General features: G+C 43.7%; 1 protein-coding gene across 1 annotated transcript in view; it reads left to right on the top strand.

The window, feature by feature from the left end:
- scube3 (signal peptide, CUB domain, EGF-like 3) overlaps positions 1-17,605 on the top strand; it is a 403,547-nt gene that overhangs the window by 272,020 nt on the left and 113,922 nt on the right. Inside the window, exons 6-7 of the mRNA XM_041196379.1 lie at positions 1,703-1,819; positions 16,722-16,838. Of these exons, the coding sequence (XP_041052313.1) occupies positions 1,703-1,819; positions 16,722-16,838 (234 nt within the window). The remainder of the gene's footprint in view (positions 1-1,702; positions 1,820-16,721; positions 16,839-17,605) is intronic.

The raw sequence follows: 17,605 nt of genomic DNA, 5'->3' as shown, positions 1-17,605 counted from the left end.
CAACAAAACAAGGATCTTTAAACAAATATCAAATTTAATGCTGAACCATTCATAGTTCTGATTTTGGGATGAATATGGCACTGTCCCATAAGAATATGCAAACTGTTTTTTTCCCCAGTGTTCTTTTCTCTTGCAATTCATTTCCAGGCCAGTCTCCTCCTTTGTGATAGAGGCAGTGATTGGGGAGGGGCCCTCAAAACTTGACCAAATTTGCACCAGCTGACATCCCAAATTACCAATAAAAGGTGCCCATCTGGTGCCTTATTTTCTCCTCCGTGGCCAATTGCTATCTTTTTCTTAACCTCTCCCTAGAAAGTAGTAGCTGGAAATCAACAGAGCTTGAGATTGTACCAAAGCCCCACTATCAGCCACAGCCCAAGACCTAACCAGCCATATTGATTTGTCTCATCTTCATCACAGCTTTGGTTCTGTCTCTTATTTTTTACTGAGAGTCCAAGATAAGAGTTGTAGTTTCTACAAAACCTTTTACTCCATTTAAGCATTTAAAAAAAATAAAGTGCCACCCCGAAGGCATAAAATTCTCATAAAACCTGGGCAATCGTGGAGTGAAAGACACAACTGTAGAGTGTTGCACCGCCATATACTGATGAACCATGGGTCGATCCCTATCTGTTCCCCTTAACACCTTGAAAACTTCAATGAAATCACCTTCTAACCGTCTAAACTCCAGGGAGTACAACCTCAGTTTGTGAAATCTCTCCTCATAATTTAACCTTTGGAGTCTCAGGATTATCCTGGTTAATTTATGCTCACTCCCTCCAAGACCGATATAGCCTTCCTAAGGTGTGATGCCTAGAAGATTATGGTGCTCACAGTACTTCAAATGTGGTCTAACCTGGGCTTTTTGTACCTGAAGCATGACTTCTATCCCCTTGTATTCTAGTTCTCTAAATACAAAGGACAGAATTCCGTTACCCTTTTTGACTATTTTTGATGCCTGTTCATGGCACTTTAAAAATCTATGTACTTGAACACTTGTCTCTTTGGACGCCCATTGTTTCTAGCTTTTCACCATTTAGGATGTACCCTGTTTTATCCTTGTTAGGTCCAAAGTGGATGCCCGCACATTTGCCAACATTGAAAGTAGGTCATCTGCCTGTCCCTTTGGGGTGTAGAATGTTGCATGGTTCAGGCAGAGACTATGAGGAAAAGGATGAAACACGACTCAAGTTTGGGGATTTTAAAGCCCTGGTAACTTGTTGCTGAATTGTGATTTTGGCATTTTGGGGATGTGATAACCCTGAGCCACAGAAGGAGTGAGAATGCAGCGTTACATTAAAGGAACAGTGCCCCTCACAACTATTGCAGAATTCCAGAAATTTGCCTCTGACAAAAATTCATTGGACTGTTTTTCTTTTAGTTGATAGGGAATGTGATCCTGATTATATCACAATTTTTTAAACTAGTAGTAATTTTTTTATGGAAAACAAAATAAACAAACAAAATCAGATTATATCGAATTTCTTTCTAACTAGTAGCATTTTTTATGGAAAACAAAACAAACCAACAAAAGAAACATTCCCAAGATGGTTTGCTTCCCAACTATAAAAGGCGATAGTTCCCTGCTGTGGTTGGATAAGGATCTCAAAACATGTTCTTTGACACATTTGTGAGGCTGAGGGTCAGTTAATCTAACCCTTGAGCATTTATCAAGACTTGATAATGTATTTTCTCTCTGTAGTGACGTGTAACTATGGAAACGGCGGGTGCCAGCACACGTGTGATGATACCGATCAAGGCCCGAAGTGCGGATGCCATCTGAAATTTGCCCTGCACTCAGATGGGAAAACATGCGTTGGTGAGTGGCTGGCTTAAACTGAGATACCGCAAACAACTACAAAAAACGGAGTCTTGGAGTTGAGCACTCTGATGTAATCAGTCAAGGAAATGGCTTGGATTTACAATTTCATACACCATTTCCACATATAATGGGAAACAGAGCTGGTCGGTGAAGTCTGCCAAAAATCTAAAGGCTAAGCTTGGATGGATTCACAGATGTCAAGAGACTTTGAGGGTGGAGAGCAGGATAGGTGTTTGGGGGGGTGGGGGGTGGTGGGGGTGGGTGGCGGCGTTGGGGGGTGTTTGGGGGGAATCTAAAAGAGTGAATTGACTTTGAGGTTTTTGTTTGGCAAAAATGAAGCGCAGTAAATACTGAGGTGATTTCTTTCCAAAGTGTAGTCAGACAGACAGCAGTCATGAAGAGTTGTTCATTCTTGCAAGAAGAAAATAAATTGTTGATTAAGGAAGTGAATTACAGGAGTTTGGAGAACTGCAGGAGCAAAATAGTTTCTCATCCATCCACAGTGCAGCATGTTAGGGAGAGGTTTGGAATTGGAAATTCCCTTGCGTAGTGTGGCCTCTAACATTGTTACGGCGGCCTAGTGCTGCTTTTGTGGTGCACCCTGCACTGTTAGCGGCTTCCTGCACAGCCCACACAGCATTGCAGCAGGGGAAGTGTACAAGTGGGTGCGCCCCTCTGTGGGCTGGAAGGCTTTTGAACCAGTGCTATCCCGACATCACACAGCCCAACCCTGATGTCACACAGCCCAGGCGAGCGACATGACACCATAATTCCAAACTTGGACCACAAAGGTCCAGACAACTAAATAATACATCACTCACCAAAGATCAAGCCTTCTGCTGCAAGATTGGACCTGAACTAATGCTAATTAAAGAGCCACTCAACAAATTGCGGGTGAGGTATTACATACAAACAAACATAAGAATTAGGACCGGGAATAGTCCATTTGACCCCTCGAGCCTGCTATGCCTTTTGATAGGTTCATGGTTGACCTGATTGTGGCCTGTACTTTCCTGTCCACCACCTATACCCTTTGACTCCCTTGTCAGTCAAGAATCAGCCCTAAAAGTATTCAATGATTCAGTTTCCACTGCTCTCTGGGGAAGAGAAGTCCACAGACTAATGACCCTCTGAGAGAAAAAAATTCTCCTCCTACCCATCTTAAATGGGAGACCCCTTATTTTTAAATTGCGTCCCCAACTCCTAGTCGCTCCCAAGAAGGGCAAACCCCCTTTCAGCATCCACCTCCATCAAGTCTCCTCAGCATCTAAAGTGTTTCAATAAGATCAGCTCTCATTCTTCTGAACTCCAGTGGATACAGGTCCAACCTTTCCTTAGAAAACCCCTTCATCACAGAAATCGGATCAGCGAACCTTCTCTACACAGCTTCTAATGCAGTTATATCCTTTCTTAAATAGGGAGACCAAAACTGCACACTACTCCAGATCTGTCTCAACAATGCCCTGTACATCTGTAGCAAAATTTCCCTACTTTTATATTCCATTCCCCTTGTCTTAATAAACAACAACATCCCGTTTGCCTTCCTGACCACTTGCTGTAATTGCATACTAACATTTTATGATACATGTACCAGGACTCCCAGATCCCTCTGTACCACAAAGTCCTGCAATCTCTCTCCATTTAAATAATGTGCTGCTTTTCTACTTTTTCTGCTAAAATGGACAAGTTCAAATTTGCCCACGTTATACTCCAACTGCCAATATTTTGTCCATTCACGTAATCTACTCATATCCCTTTGCAGACTCCTTGGCCTGAATTTTACCTTTGGTGGGTGAGGCCAATCGGCAGGCCCAGGACCGGTTGGGAAACGGGCCCCCAACCGCGATCTGTCCCCGACTGCGATTTCACACTGGTTGGCCAATTAACAGCCAGCCAGTGTGAATTGCGCGCTGAAAAGCTCAGCACTGCCGGGGTGGGGGTGGGAAGAGGGCAGATGATGACGTTTCCGCGGGTGCGGGCAAGTGCTACGAGAAAGCTCCCTGAAGATGGACAGCTGCCTCAGGGAGCTGGAGGCCTGAAAAAGCTAAAATAAAGGTTTTAAAAGCTGTAAAATAAAAAGTGCCCATGCATCATAATCAATCACCTGAAAATATATCTGATAAAAATTATGTCCACAGAAATTTATTTTTATTTTATTTCATCACGGAAATTTCATCTCGCCCTTGGATGAGGTTTGATGGAAAATGCAAAGGCTGCCTGGCCAATTCGCCCGTCCGCCAACCATAAGGTGAAATGGGCAATGAAAAATCAGGGTCAGTTGTGCCGTAAATAGGCTTAATTGCCTTCTTAATTGCCAGTGAGTGTGCTTCTGACTTTTGCCTGTGTCCCCAAGCGAAATATTGCGCGAGTGCGCAATGATGTCGGGCCGCTCACCAGGCTTCTCGTGCGATGTTATGCCCGATCGGGTTGGGCGTGCACCTGCCCGCAGGACATTAAATTCTGCCCCTTATGTCCTCTTCACAACTTACTTTCCTAATTATTTTTGTGTCATCAACAAATTTAGCAACCATATATTTGGTCCTTTCATCCAAATCATTGACATAGATTGTAAATAGTTGGGGCCCCAGCACTGATCCCTGTGGCACTTCACTGGCTGCATTTTGACAACCTGAAAATGACCCATTTATCCCTACTCTCTGCTTCCTGTTAGCTAACCAATTTTCTATCCATGTTAATAAGTTATCCCCAACACCATGAGCTGTTATTTTGTGTAGTAACCTTTGATGTGGCACCTTATCAAATGCCTTTTCGAAATCCAAGTACACCTCATCTTCAAGCTGAGTTTTTGAGTAGCTTTTGCTTAAGCATGGTCGGTACAGAACTATGCTGGGCTCTTGGAGTTGATTTTTTGCCAGTTCCTGGATAAAGCCAGGGAAAAGAGAGGAGTACCTGACTCGGGTATGAGGGCAGCTATTGCAGTCCCTCCTTGTCTGTAATATGACCAGGAAATGGAAGAGGAAGAGAGGGGAAGCTTTTGGAGGAAGAAGGGAGAAAGAGGGGAAAGAAGATGGACAGGAAGAGGCAGGTAGGAACTTCCCATGCCACATGTAACTGGAAGAATTGTGAGAGAGCAAATTGTGAGGCTCTACTTCCAGTGAACCAACTGCCCCATCCCAACATGGATGCACCATTCACCACTGTCACACCCATTGCAGACTTCTCATCACACAGTGCCCTTAGCCAACAGAGATAAAAGTCACTAACAAAAACCTTTACAAACTAGCTTTATTCATCAGCAGGTCAAATTATACAAACAGCAGTGCATTCCCCTAGTGCCCAGATTGCACGTGCCCTTTGCCTGCTCTCATGCTCCAAGGCAGTGCTCTCCCAGTGACTACAACATGGCTGGTGGAAGGCTATAGATGGTCTTTGTAGGATTCCATCGAGCAACCCTGATGCTAGAAGGTCCAGCTTCTGACTGCATGGGTGGCAGCATTCTCAGCTGGATCGCTGGAAGGCAGCAGCAAGGGCGCAAGCGCAATGGCAGTGTTTGGAACACAAATGCCATCATCCTATTGGTCCCCCGCAGTGCCACTGCCACTCCCACTGCCTGCCATCTCAGCAAACCAAGTAATCTGCTGGAGCACCGATTGCTAGACTGCTATGAGAGCCTCCATGCCCCTTTGATGTCTGAGATCTGCCCCCATGGTAACAGCAGTCTGAGCTTACCGCAACCATGGATCCCATGAGCTTTCACACTGCAGTGCTGTGATGGTGGGAGGATACTCCCTGTGCTGCAGTGGAAGCTCAGACAACAGCCATAAGACACTCTATAATGGGTCAGTCTCATAGATTTCCATGGAGTTGGCCACCACTTCCACACTGGAGGCGATGGACTCTAATCTCTGGGCACTGCCCTCTACCACTTTGGAAAGGGACTGCTCCATGCTCCTACTCAGTGACAGGAGACTGTCCTACAGGCCAAGTATCTTTGTGTGCATCCCCATCAGTGCTGGCCTGTGTGTTGCCCCATCAAAAACCTCTTCTGAGTATCCTGCAGCAGAACTTATCTGTGGCCTCTCCCTGCAGGGAACACAAGCCACCCTTTCCCCCCCCCCCCCCCCCGCCAGCCTGTCTGAAACACACTCTTATCCAGTGATTCACCAAGTGCTATTCCCGGCTCTATACGAAGCCTCTAAAGTTTGTGGAGCGCCAGTGTCTGAGGCGGTAGCTGGTATTGGAAGGCCAAGTGATAGTCCACCTCATCACTGTTATGGGGTTGCTGCTGCTCTTCCTTCTGGCTCTGCTGAGGTTGTCCAGGTAACAGGTCTTGGGTATCAGAAAACATGCAAGCAGAATGGGAGGGTTGGGGTGTAGGAAGGGTTGGTTTGGAGGAAAGCAGGACCATCTGCAACTTACACAGTTGCCATATTCAAAGGATGAGGGTGAGGAGAGAGTTGGGAAGGGGTATAAGGCAGTCACTGAACATCAGCCCTCCACAGGATGGCCTTTGACTGTACATCCAGCCAGGCAGGCTTCCCTGCTGCTGTCTGCCTGTCTCTGGGTAGCTGACCTGCCCCCTGTCACATCAGGAAACTGAAAGCCATCCAGAAAATGCCAGTCGGCCCCTTTAACTTACTTTTCACAAGGCTCTTCATGTGCCTAAATACCTGCCCACCTCGTGAGGACTAATGACCTTCTCATGCACCAGGACCTGCGTCAGCCAAAATGGCTGACGTCGGGAATGGCACCCTGAAACTGACATACTGGCCGTGGCAGTATTCAACCCAAAGCCTCCATCTTCTTTTTCTTATTTAAAAGCAAGAAAATAGATGACAACCATAGGCCCAATATGGGGAGCGTTAATAAAAACAAAAAAACTGCGGATGCTGGAAATCCAAAACAAAAACAAAATTACCTGGAAAAACTCAGCAGGTCTGGCAGCATCGGCGGAGAAGAAAAGAGTTGACGTTTCGAGTCCTCATGACCCTTCGACAGAACTTGAGTTCGAGTCCAAGAAAGAGTTGAAATATAAGCTGGTTTAAGGTGTGTGGGGGGGGGCGGAGAGAGAGAGAGAGAGAGAAGTGGAGGGGGGTGGTGTGGTTGTAGGGACAAACAAGCAGTGATAGAAGCAGATCATCAAAAGATGTCACCAACAATAGAACAAAAGAACACATAGGTGTTAAAGTTGGTGATATTATCTAAACGAATGTGCTAATTAAGAATGGATGGTAGGGCACTCAAGGTATAGCTCTAGTGGGGGTGGGGAGAGCATAAAATATTTTAAAATACTTAAAAATAATGGAAATAGGTGGGAAAAGAAAAAAAAGAAAAATCTATATAATTTATTGGAAAAAAAACAAAAGGAAGGGGGCAACAGAAAGGGGGTGGGGATGGAGGAGGGAGCTCAAGACCTAAAGTTGTTGAATTCAGTATTCAGTCCGGAAGGCTGTAAAGTGCCTAGTTGGAAGATGAGGTGTTGTTCTTCCAGTTTGCATTGGGCTTCACTGGAACAATGCAGCAAGCCAAGGACAGACATGTGGTCAAGAGAGCAGGGTGGAGTGTTAAAATGGCAAGCGACAGGGAGGTTTGGGTCATTCTTGAGGACAGACCGCAGGTGTTCTGCAAAGCGGTCGCCCAGTTTACGTTTGGTCTCTCCAATGTAGAGGAGACCACATTGGGAGCAACGAATGCAGTAGACTAAGTTGGGGGAAATGCAAGTGAAATGCTGCTTCACTTGAAAGGAGTGTTTGGGCCCTTGGACAGTGAGGAGAGAGGAAGTGAAGGGGCATGTGTTGCATCTTTTGCGTGGGCATGGGGTGGTGCCATAGGAGGGGGTTGAGGAGTAGGGGGTGATGGAGGAGTGGACCAGGGTGTCCCGGAGGGAGCGATCCCTACAGAATGCCGATAGGGGGGGTGAAGGGAAGATGTGTTTGGTGGTGGCATCATGCTGGAGTTGGCGGAAATGGCGGAGGATGATCCTTTGAATGCGGAGGCTGGTGGGGTGATAAGTGAGGACAAGGGGGACCCTATCATGTTTCTGGGAGGGAGGAGAAGGCGTAAGGGTGGATGCGCGGGAAATGGGCCGGACACGGTTGAGGGCCCTGTCAACGACCGTGGGTGGAAAACCTCGGTTAAGGAAGAAGGAGGACATGTCAGAGGAACTGTTTTTGAAGGTAGCATCATCGGAACAGATGCGACGGAGGCGAAGGAACATTAATCCTGTCATGTCAGGTTCAGTGTGTTCCCAGTGATATGCTTGTCTTGCACGCTGTCAGAAGGACAAATCATTTGAAACACCCAACCAAGCTAACCTGATATTGTATAACTGCTCCAAGAAATGATGCCTGCATCATAGAGGCTGAAGCTCTGGGCCCACCCAATACAGTGTCACTTACAGCAACTTCCTATGTCAACACTTCATCACTGCGGCGTAACACAATCCCACATACAGTTGTAGTTGAATGAAAGTCTTTGTAGATGTTATTTCATAGCAGCACGTTTAGCTTGTAGCACGGCATTATTAAACCTAGAAATTTTCAGTTTATTGTAACCTACTATATGAGACAGAGAAGTCCTGGTTTTGGCTGAAAGCCCGTGCTGAGTTAGTTATGCTCAGTTACAGGAGCTCTGTAATTGGCCTCAGCATCCCTGGATCAGACAAGGAAAAATAAAAAAGTTCAGTTGCAGTTCCCATTTCAAATAATCAGCCAGTATCATCCTATGGAATGTGCTCAATTGGAAAAACGATGGCACACGGCTGGGATTCCACTTGGGTCCAAATGGCCTCTCGATACTGACAGTTCAGGCTCAAACATGACAAAAAGCTACTTGGGTCAGATTGCAGAGAGATGACAGCCCAGCATGGGCCATAAGCTCAGGAAGTCCCTCTCAAAACCTCCCTTCCTCTCCATCCCTCTCCTCCTCTAAGATGGTCCTTAAAACCTACCTTCCCTGTCCTAACATTTGTTAAGTCAACATTTTGTTTGTTTGATGATACTCCTGTGAAGAACCTTGGGACATTTTACTACTTTAACAGCACAATATAAATATAAATTGTGAAATATGAACATTAAAAATAGGAGCAAGAGAAGAACATACAGACCATTGAGCCTACTTTGCCATTCAGTACATTGATGGCAATTCTAGGCTTCAACTCCACTTCAAACCCACTGCCCATTTCCCTTGATCCCCTGAGAGACCAAAATTCTGTCTGTTCTAACTTTGAATATAATCAATGATGAAGTGCCCATAACCCTTTGGTAGAGAATTGAAAGATTCTCAACCCTTTGAGTGAAGAAATTTCTCCTCATCTCAATCCTAAATGATCAGCCCCTTATCCTGAAACTGTGTTCCCTTGTTCTAGATTCCCTAGCTAGGGGAAACAGTGGGCACCATATTACGGGGGGAGTGGACAGTTCACCTACCCACCCCCACCCTCCTCAGAAGCAAAGTCAACATGGAGCAGACTCGCTGCACACCAGCCCAACTTGCAGCCTTAATGAGCTGTGGGCAGGTTAAAATAGGCTGCCGGTGGGACACTTCTGCCCTTCACTGGGGAGGAAGTCCCGCCCTCAGGACCCAGCAACCAATTGGATTGGCTGGCAGCTCCTGCAGTCCAAGCAGCACCAAGAGTGCATTAGTGGGCACTGCCGGGAATGCAAGCAGGCTCAAGAAATCCTGTGGATCCCAGAGCCAGGTAAATCTAGGGTATTGGGCGGGGAGTGTTGGGTGGGTTAGGAAGGGGATGGGGTGGCTGGTGTTGGGAGCGATGGGTTTCACAGAGGAGGCAGGTAGGAGGAAAGGCTGGGTACCACCTTAGGGGCGCTGCTCTCCGAAGATAGTACACCCGCTTCCTTCCCGCCCTTTTGAAAAAAATTTTAACCTGTCTGCATACTGTTGTAGCCGCTTTGTGCCCTCCTCACATCTTACATTCCTACCTAGCTTTTCGTCTGCAAACCTAGAAACATTATTCTCTGTCACTTTGTTTCAGTCATTAATGTAGATTGTAGAGCTAAGGCCCCAGCACTGATCCTTGTGACACTCCACTAGTCATAGCCTGCCAACTCAAAAATGCCCTATTTATCCTTACTTTCTGCTTCTTGTCTATTAACCAATTCTCTGTTCATGCTAACATATTACCCCCACCTCCATGAGCCCTTACCTTGTTTATTAAACTTTTGAACTTTTGTGTGACCCCTTATCAAATCCCATTTGGAAATCCAAATATACCGCATCTACTGCATCTGCTGGTTCACCTTCATCTCACCTACTAGTTACATCCTCAGAAAACTCTAATAAATTTGCCAAACTGGATTTCCCTTTAATAAAACCTGTTGACTTGCTCTAATTCTACTGTGCTTTTCTAAGTGCATTGTTAAGACTTCGGTAATAGTAGATTCCAGCCCTTTCCCAATGACTATGTCTAAAGCATAACTGATCTGTAGTTCCCCATTTTCTTCTTTTATCCTTTCTTGAGTAGTGGTGTTGCATTTGCTTGCTTCCAATCTGCTGGGTCTGTTCCAGAATCTTAGGAATTTTAGAAAATAATAGTCAGTGCATCCTTTATCTCTGCAGCCATCTCTTTTAGAGTCCTAGGATATTGATCATCACGTCCTAGGGATTTGTCAGACTTCAGTCCCTTGAGTTTCTCTGCTGATATTAGTTATGTTAATTTCCTCACTCTTATTAGCCCTTAGTTACCCTCTATTTCTGGTGTGTAACTTGTGTCTTCTATTGTGTAAACGGACACAAATTATTTGTTCAATGTCCCTGTCATTTCTTTATTCCCTATGATAATTTCTCCTGCATCTGCTTCTAAGGGACCACCATTTACTTTAGCTACTCTCTTCCTTTTTATGTATAATTGTAAAAGCATTTACAACCTGATGTTGTATTCCAGGCTAGTTTACGACAATATTCTATTTTTTCTCTTTTCATCAACTTTTTGGTGACCCTTTGCTGGTTTCTAAAACACTCCAATCATTAGACTTGCAATTATTTTTTGCAACATTATAAACCTCTTCTTTTGATCTCATATCATCCTTAACCTCCTTAGTAAGCCAAGGTTGGATATTTCTCACTGAGTTTTTATTTTTCAATGGAATGAATTTTGTTGAACATTCTGTATTGTTTCTTAAATCACAGAATCACATAATCTTAATGGCACAGAAGGAGGCCATTCAGCCCAACATGTCTGCATTGGCTCTCCATATGAGCATTATGACCTAGTGCCATTGCCCTGCATTTTCCCCATACCCTTGCACATTGTTTCTGTTGTTTCTTACTGTTTATTTATGGCCAGACCTTTTGTCTATTTACCCAATCAACCTTAGCCAGTTTCCCCCTTTTACCTATGTAACTGGCTCTATTTAAGTTTAAGATTTTTGTTTGTGATTGGAGTATGTAATTTTCAAACTTAATCTGAAATTCAATTATATTATGATCACTAGTTCCCACTAGACCTTTTACTATGACATTACTAATTAACCCTGCCTCATTGCACAATACTGGATCCAAAATTCTAGATCTGCTTTATCACTGATTGGTTCCATAACATATGGCTCCAGTAAATTGTCATGAAAGCACTCTACAGACTCATCTTTCAGATTACCTTTGCAAATTTGATTGGCCCAGTCTATCTGAAGAGTAAAGACCCCACAACTATTACATTGTCTTTGTTACAAGCTCCAATCATTTCTTGTTTAATGCTCTGTCCAAAGGTATAACTATTGTGAGGGGTCTTATAGACTACACTCACCAGTGTTTTCTGAATGTTGCTAATCCTAACCTGCACCCCATACTGATTCTATTTCTTGATTTTCTAAACCAAGATCCTTTCTCACTAATGTCCTTATGTTATCCTTTATTATCAGGTATACCCCTCCTCCTTTTCCATTCTGCCTCTCTTTTGAAATGTTGTCTACCCTGGAGTAATTATTTCCCAACCTTGATCACCGTGAAATCATCGGCAGGATTTTTCAGATGGCAAGGTTTGTTTTCGTAAATCCTGGCTCAGATTGGCTGGCAGCTTAGTATTCCCAACAGTGTCAGCGAAAGCAGTAGCCAGTACTGGGACTACTAGCTGTGCACAGATTCTAAGTTTCAGGGTCCAGGAGCACGTAAATGCAGGTGGGGTTGGGAGGTCTCAGAGAGGGCAGGCCAGAGAGGGGTGGGGTCTAGATGGAGAGGCCAGGAGAGGAGGGAGCTCTCTATTATACTATTACCATTAAACTCTGTCCTTTACTGTCTCACTTAGCTATTTTTTTACCCACATTGATATACTTTTCCAAGCAACTTTTATCTTTGGATTTCTTAATCTCCTTTCACCTGAACTGTCCTCCCCCTCTGTTAGTTGAAAGCCATTTTCCAGACTTGGACTATATTTACTGGTGCACTGTTACGTTTGTATGTTCTGCTATTTTGTTTTTATCACCTTCAGGTGAGGAGAGATTAGAGCACTGTTTCCAAATGTTCAACCTACAATTCTCTTGCTTCTTATCCTTGAATTGGTAATGGTTCGCAACAATAAATACATTTGTAAATGTACAAAGAGTAATGATTTTAACTTTTTTTTGGTCTTGTTTATTGACTCTTAAAATGATAAGGGAATATTTGTAGGCTTCCAGAAAGGGGCCGATCCCCCAAATATCATTCCCAATTAGGGAAGAATGAAACAGCTGGTAACAGCCCCTGTTCAAAACCCCACAGAGGTTAATGAATCAACCCAGCAAGACTATTAATCTACTTAGGCAGGGTAAGATTGCCTAATGTCAATTACATTAATGTCAAACTCCAGGGACAGTTATCAAACTGTCTAGGCCTTAAGGAGTGTGCTGACTTGAGACTGTACATAACCATATAGACAATCTGTTCTATTGTAATCTGTAAATAAGAAATACAACTGATTTAAATGGAAATTCTACACTCCTGGCCAAGGATTGATATTGGTGTGTTGAATTGAGGGAAAACAAAAAAAAGGGAAAACGTTTAGAATCTGTTGGCTCACCAAGGTACACTTCCAATGCAACAATTAGATCTCTCGGAATTAGTTAGGTTTAAAACAAAACATCAAATAAGAAATGGCGAGTTTTTGTTTGGAAAGAATTAACACATTTTACATTTGTTACATTTGTTCGATTCTAATGAATTCTCTAAAGGCCTGACATTACATAGTTTGCAGTGTTTACATTGGCTGCCAGCACTCAATTGGGAATCATTGCTGGCTTTTTCATTGTACTCCTGTGACTTGTAGAATGCAGTTGAGCCAACAGAAAATTTTAAATGCTTGTCATGGATGACAGGGCCAAGAGTATTTGAATTAATGCTGCCTCAGCGTACACCACCACCACCCCCCCTCCCCCCTCTCCACCCCCCCAATATGCTGGTGAAATATTTCATACATTGAGTTGAATGTGCTTTGCATGCAGGTCAATAGTTGAGGTTTCAATGGCATCAGTTCACCATCAGTAAACTGTACCCAGTAGTCAGGATCTGCTGTGCGACCTGCACAAATTAAGAATAATTACAGAATTGTAGAGAAATGTTATTAACCTTCTCCCTTCCCCTCATCAGTGACCATTCCCCATCTCTTTGTCCCACTCCAGAATGGAAGAAATACAACTGCTTAACGCTGACTTGTGATTGATGGAATTGTTAGGATTCCAGGGCTTTATAGAATTGTTTTCACTCTTTACAATTTTACAGTTGTTCTGATAAGACAATGTTATCCTCTATAACCTGGGAACTGTGGTAGTCATTTTAAGTGCAAATTAAAATGAGTGGGTTGGGGTTGGATGAGATGTTATCATTTTAAAAACCTCCAACCTGTACCAAGCCACCGGCTTCCAGTTCTAACAGGATAGGCAGGCAACCCACTGCTGGGAGGTAATTTGGTCACTTACATACTATAGTGTGGCTGCCTGCCTCAGATTTAACCTGTTTTCCAGGTTTAACCCTGGCTGGCCGAGATTCCCAGGCCTTGGGAAACCCGGCAGCTGAATGGAGGAGAGGACTACTTCATGGAAGAGGTAAATACTTTTACAACACTGCTAATGGGCCAGGAGGGTTGCTTTCCCCCACCGCTCCCCACATCACCGGCCCCCTCCTCACCATCCAACCCAGGCCACCAGTTCCCCAAGCTAAGCTGCAATATATCAGTGCCCCCTACTGGCTCCCACTGATGCAGCTGCAGGCTTTACTACCTGCTTCTGGCCTGTGGCCTTCTCTGGAGCGTTCCCCTCCAGGTACAGTTCCAAACCTATCAATCAGGCTTGCTTCTGGGTGGAGAACCTACTGGATAAGCAAAAGACACGTTCTGGAGTCAAAACTCCACACAACATAACCCGTTCCCATGCTCAGAAAACCCATTCCAGTCAAGATTGCGACCTGTACTTTTTTAAATACAATTTGTTCTTGAAGCATTTTGTGACCCAAGAGGCTAAGAATCACCCTTGGTTATAATAATCTGTGTATTGGATTAAATGTGGTCTTATACCACACTATTATACTTACTTTGGAAAACCAATTTTATACTCAGGTTAATATATTTAGCTATAATTAAATAGACAACAACAATAACTTGCTTTTCATACAGAAAAATGTCTCAAAGTGCCTCGTAGAAGTGTAATGTGACAAAAATTGAAGCTGGGCCAAAGAAGGAACTAATAGGAAGGGTGACTAAAAACACAGTTAGAGATGTGTTTTATGGAGTGTCTTGGGGACAAGTGGGAGATATGGAGACAAAGGTGTTTAGGGAACAAATTTCTGAGTGTAGGACTTTTACAGGTGAAGGCACAGCCGAGAGTGATGAGATGAAGTGAGTGACAGATGCTCAAGAAGGCCAGGCATGAAACAGTTAACGAAATACTGGCAGAGGAATATAAACAGGAATTGAAAGAGAAACACCAACGTTAAGTTAATTGCCTTTCGTGAGAACTACTTCTAAAGACTTTTGGGTTTCTAAAAATGAAATCCCGGTTACTCAAAGCTTTCTAGGTTTTGGTGCTATGTAAATTGCAATGTCTTCCTTATAAGTGTGCTTTCCATTTAACAGAGAACTGAGAAGGTTGAAAGTGAAACAATGACAGAAGATTTGGTTCATTAAAGCTCAGCCTGTCATGCTTCATTTTTCTCAGACTCACATCCATCTGCATTGTCAATGCCCTGAAAACCTGCATATTTACCTGCCTGGCTACTACTAGCTTTCCTTTATAATGATTTATATTTAAGTTATTTAATGTATTTAACAAGCACATCCACTTTCCCATATCTATTTGCTCTTTTCTTCTGGCTGTCCTTCAAAGTGAGCAGGGCATTTGTCACAGAGTGCTGCCCATGGCAAGAACTTGCACATGGAGTCTTTCAACGTGGAGAGGCAATTGAGCTGTAGCTACCACACAGTTCTGGCTGACCAGGAGATTCTCCCACTCTTGCTGACTGCCATGGGTGTATTGGAAGGACTTGCAAGTTGCTAATCAACCTGTTTGGTCAGGTCACAAACACCTTTTCCTTGGCCATCAAGTCCCGGAGTGAGACTTGAACCCAGAGCTGCTGGCTCAGAGGCAAGGACGCTCCCCATTGCACCACAGGACCTCCTATTTGATTTTTTTCACCTTTTGCTCCTAGCTCACTCCTGCTGCATTTGGGATCAGTTTTGCTCTGCATCTTTTCAATGCTGTTTTGTAGGCAACAAGGACTGCACGCGCTTTCCAAGTATGCTCATACCAAGTTGTCAACTCCACTACCCTGCTATATAATAAGCATTGGTTACACCACCTTGATATAAAGTGTACATGACAGCAGTGTTGCATCAGCATTTGATTCAATGATGGAGTCTCCAAAAAAATAATTCCACCTGCTGATGGACCCAGGGGTTTAATGTGAGAAAGCAGTTTCTACGCTTAAATGGTTTGCTAAGAGATTAAGAAAGGATCTGTTTAGATTCAGTGTCACGTGATGTTTATGTAAGACATGTGGAGCTGATCAATTGACATTAATTAGATTGTGTTATCATACGACACCAAGTCATTTACTTTCATTTTGCTGCAGGCAGATTTCCAGGAAGCTCAGCACATTGCAAATCACTTTTATTCAAGGGAATCTGTGTAGTCTCTGATCTGTCGTGTTATTATACTTTTGATTTTTACTTCAGGAAATCCAAATTCAAATCTCAACTTCTATTGACATTCAGCCTCAGGCTTGTGCTTGTTCCTTGAGCTTGACCAGTCTCTGCCAGCTCTCTGGGGTAGAAGGTGGGCTGGATTTGAGGGATTGAGCAGACAGCAGCATGAGATAGCACACATGAGCATGTCTCACTAAAGAGACAATAACATGAATGTGGTGGGGGCAGGCAGGAAATTGAAAAATAACAGAGAAATTTAGTAGCAAACTAGCTCTGAACAAACCACTGTAATCTTTCTGTTCTCATACTATAGCCCTGTCAGATTAAAGTGTCAGATTGGGCTATTTGATATTCAGGTTTTAATTGAATACAGGCTAAAAATAAAAATCAGGTGAAATCACCAGGGTCTCAGTTCAGGCATCAAGAACGGCAACCTTGGCAAGAGTTCACAGCACCTTGAGAAGAAAATTGGAAGGGGGAAGAAAGGCCTATATAATTGGTATACAACATTAACAACCTTCCAGCTTCTCTATTCATTCCTCGAACTGAAAGGAAAAGCCACTGGTTCCAGTTCTATTGAACTCCAGACGGATTGGTGTTTCTGTGCAGGAAGATCTGACATCCCTAGTGAAAGGAAGGAAACAGTTGCATTTATGTAGTGCCTTGCATGATCACCAAATGTATCAAAGCACTTTGCAGCCAATAAAGTACTTTTGAAGTGTAGTCACTGTTGCAACGTGCATTGTAAAGCTGTCTCTGGTGGCAATTAATCTCACGTTGCTTTGATCTGAACGCATATTGTTTCTCTTCCCACAGAGACCTGTGCTGTGAACAATGGAGGCTGTGACAGCACGTGTCAGGATGCTGCCACCGGAGTCCGCTGTAGCTGCCCGGTCGGGTTCACATTGCAGCCTGACAGGAAGACGTGCAAAGGTCAGTACTTTCCTACAACACCCACAGAGACATTTACAATTTAGTGTCGGTCAGCTAGTTTCGCAAGATGTTAGGATAAATTAGCTAAGTATTTGCATTAATATTGACAAGTCTGGCCACAAGTAGATGCATGCTTGACCCATGAATGGAGATTTTTATATCCTTAAATGAACTTTGGAAATATCCTTGTATGACTAGACAGTTTAGAATTGAATCTTTAATAAAATGGAACCAAGAATCTGCTTGCCTGATCGAGACAATTCGAATTTCCCCAAATTCATGGAGTTTTGGGAGGTAACCTACCTTAACTCAGGTTGGTCACAGCCATTATAACCTGTAGAATTTTGAAATGGCAACCAGTTTCCCATTTTAGCTGAGATGTTTCCAACCTTTTGGTATGTACCCTGTGTACAATGGAGTATTTTGGGATTCTGCGAAAACCTGAGAGTTCCAATTGTACCGCCCATAGCATTCGTCACCTGGAAATCATAAAAGTATTAGGATGGTGGCTATGGTTGGAATAGAGGGTGTGACTTGATATAAGTTTCAAAGCCATAAGGCTTTTCTGGCTGGGGTATGGCAATGGGAGGGAGCAGAACATCTGGCACGAGATGACAGAAAATGTAGAGAAGGGAAGGAAATAAAGGGGAATTCTGCAGCGTGAATGAGTGAAGAAAAACAGCACCAAGGGTAATGGATAAGCAATGAGCCTGAGAAAAGGAAAGAACCAGGGCAAAGGAGAGAGCAATAGTGCAGCTATATCATAA

This window comes from Carcharodon carcharias, chromosome 9, assembly GCF_017639515.1.
Source record: "Carcharodon carcharias isolate sCarCar2 chromosome 9, sCarCar2.pri, whole genome shotgun sequence".
Classification (NCBI taxonomy): Eukaryota; Metazoa; Chordata; class Chondrichthyes; order Lamniformes; family Lamnidae; genus Carcharodon; species Carcharodon carcharias.
This window is presented reverse-complemented; position numbering and strand designations above follow the sequence as displayed.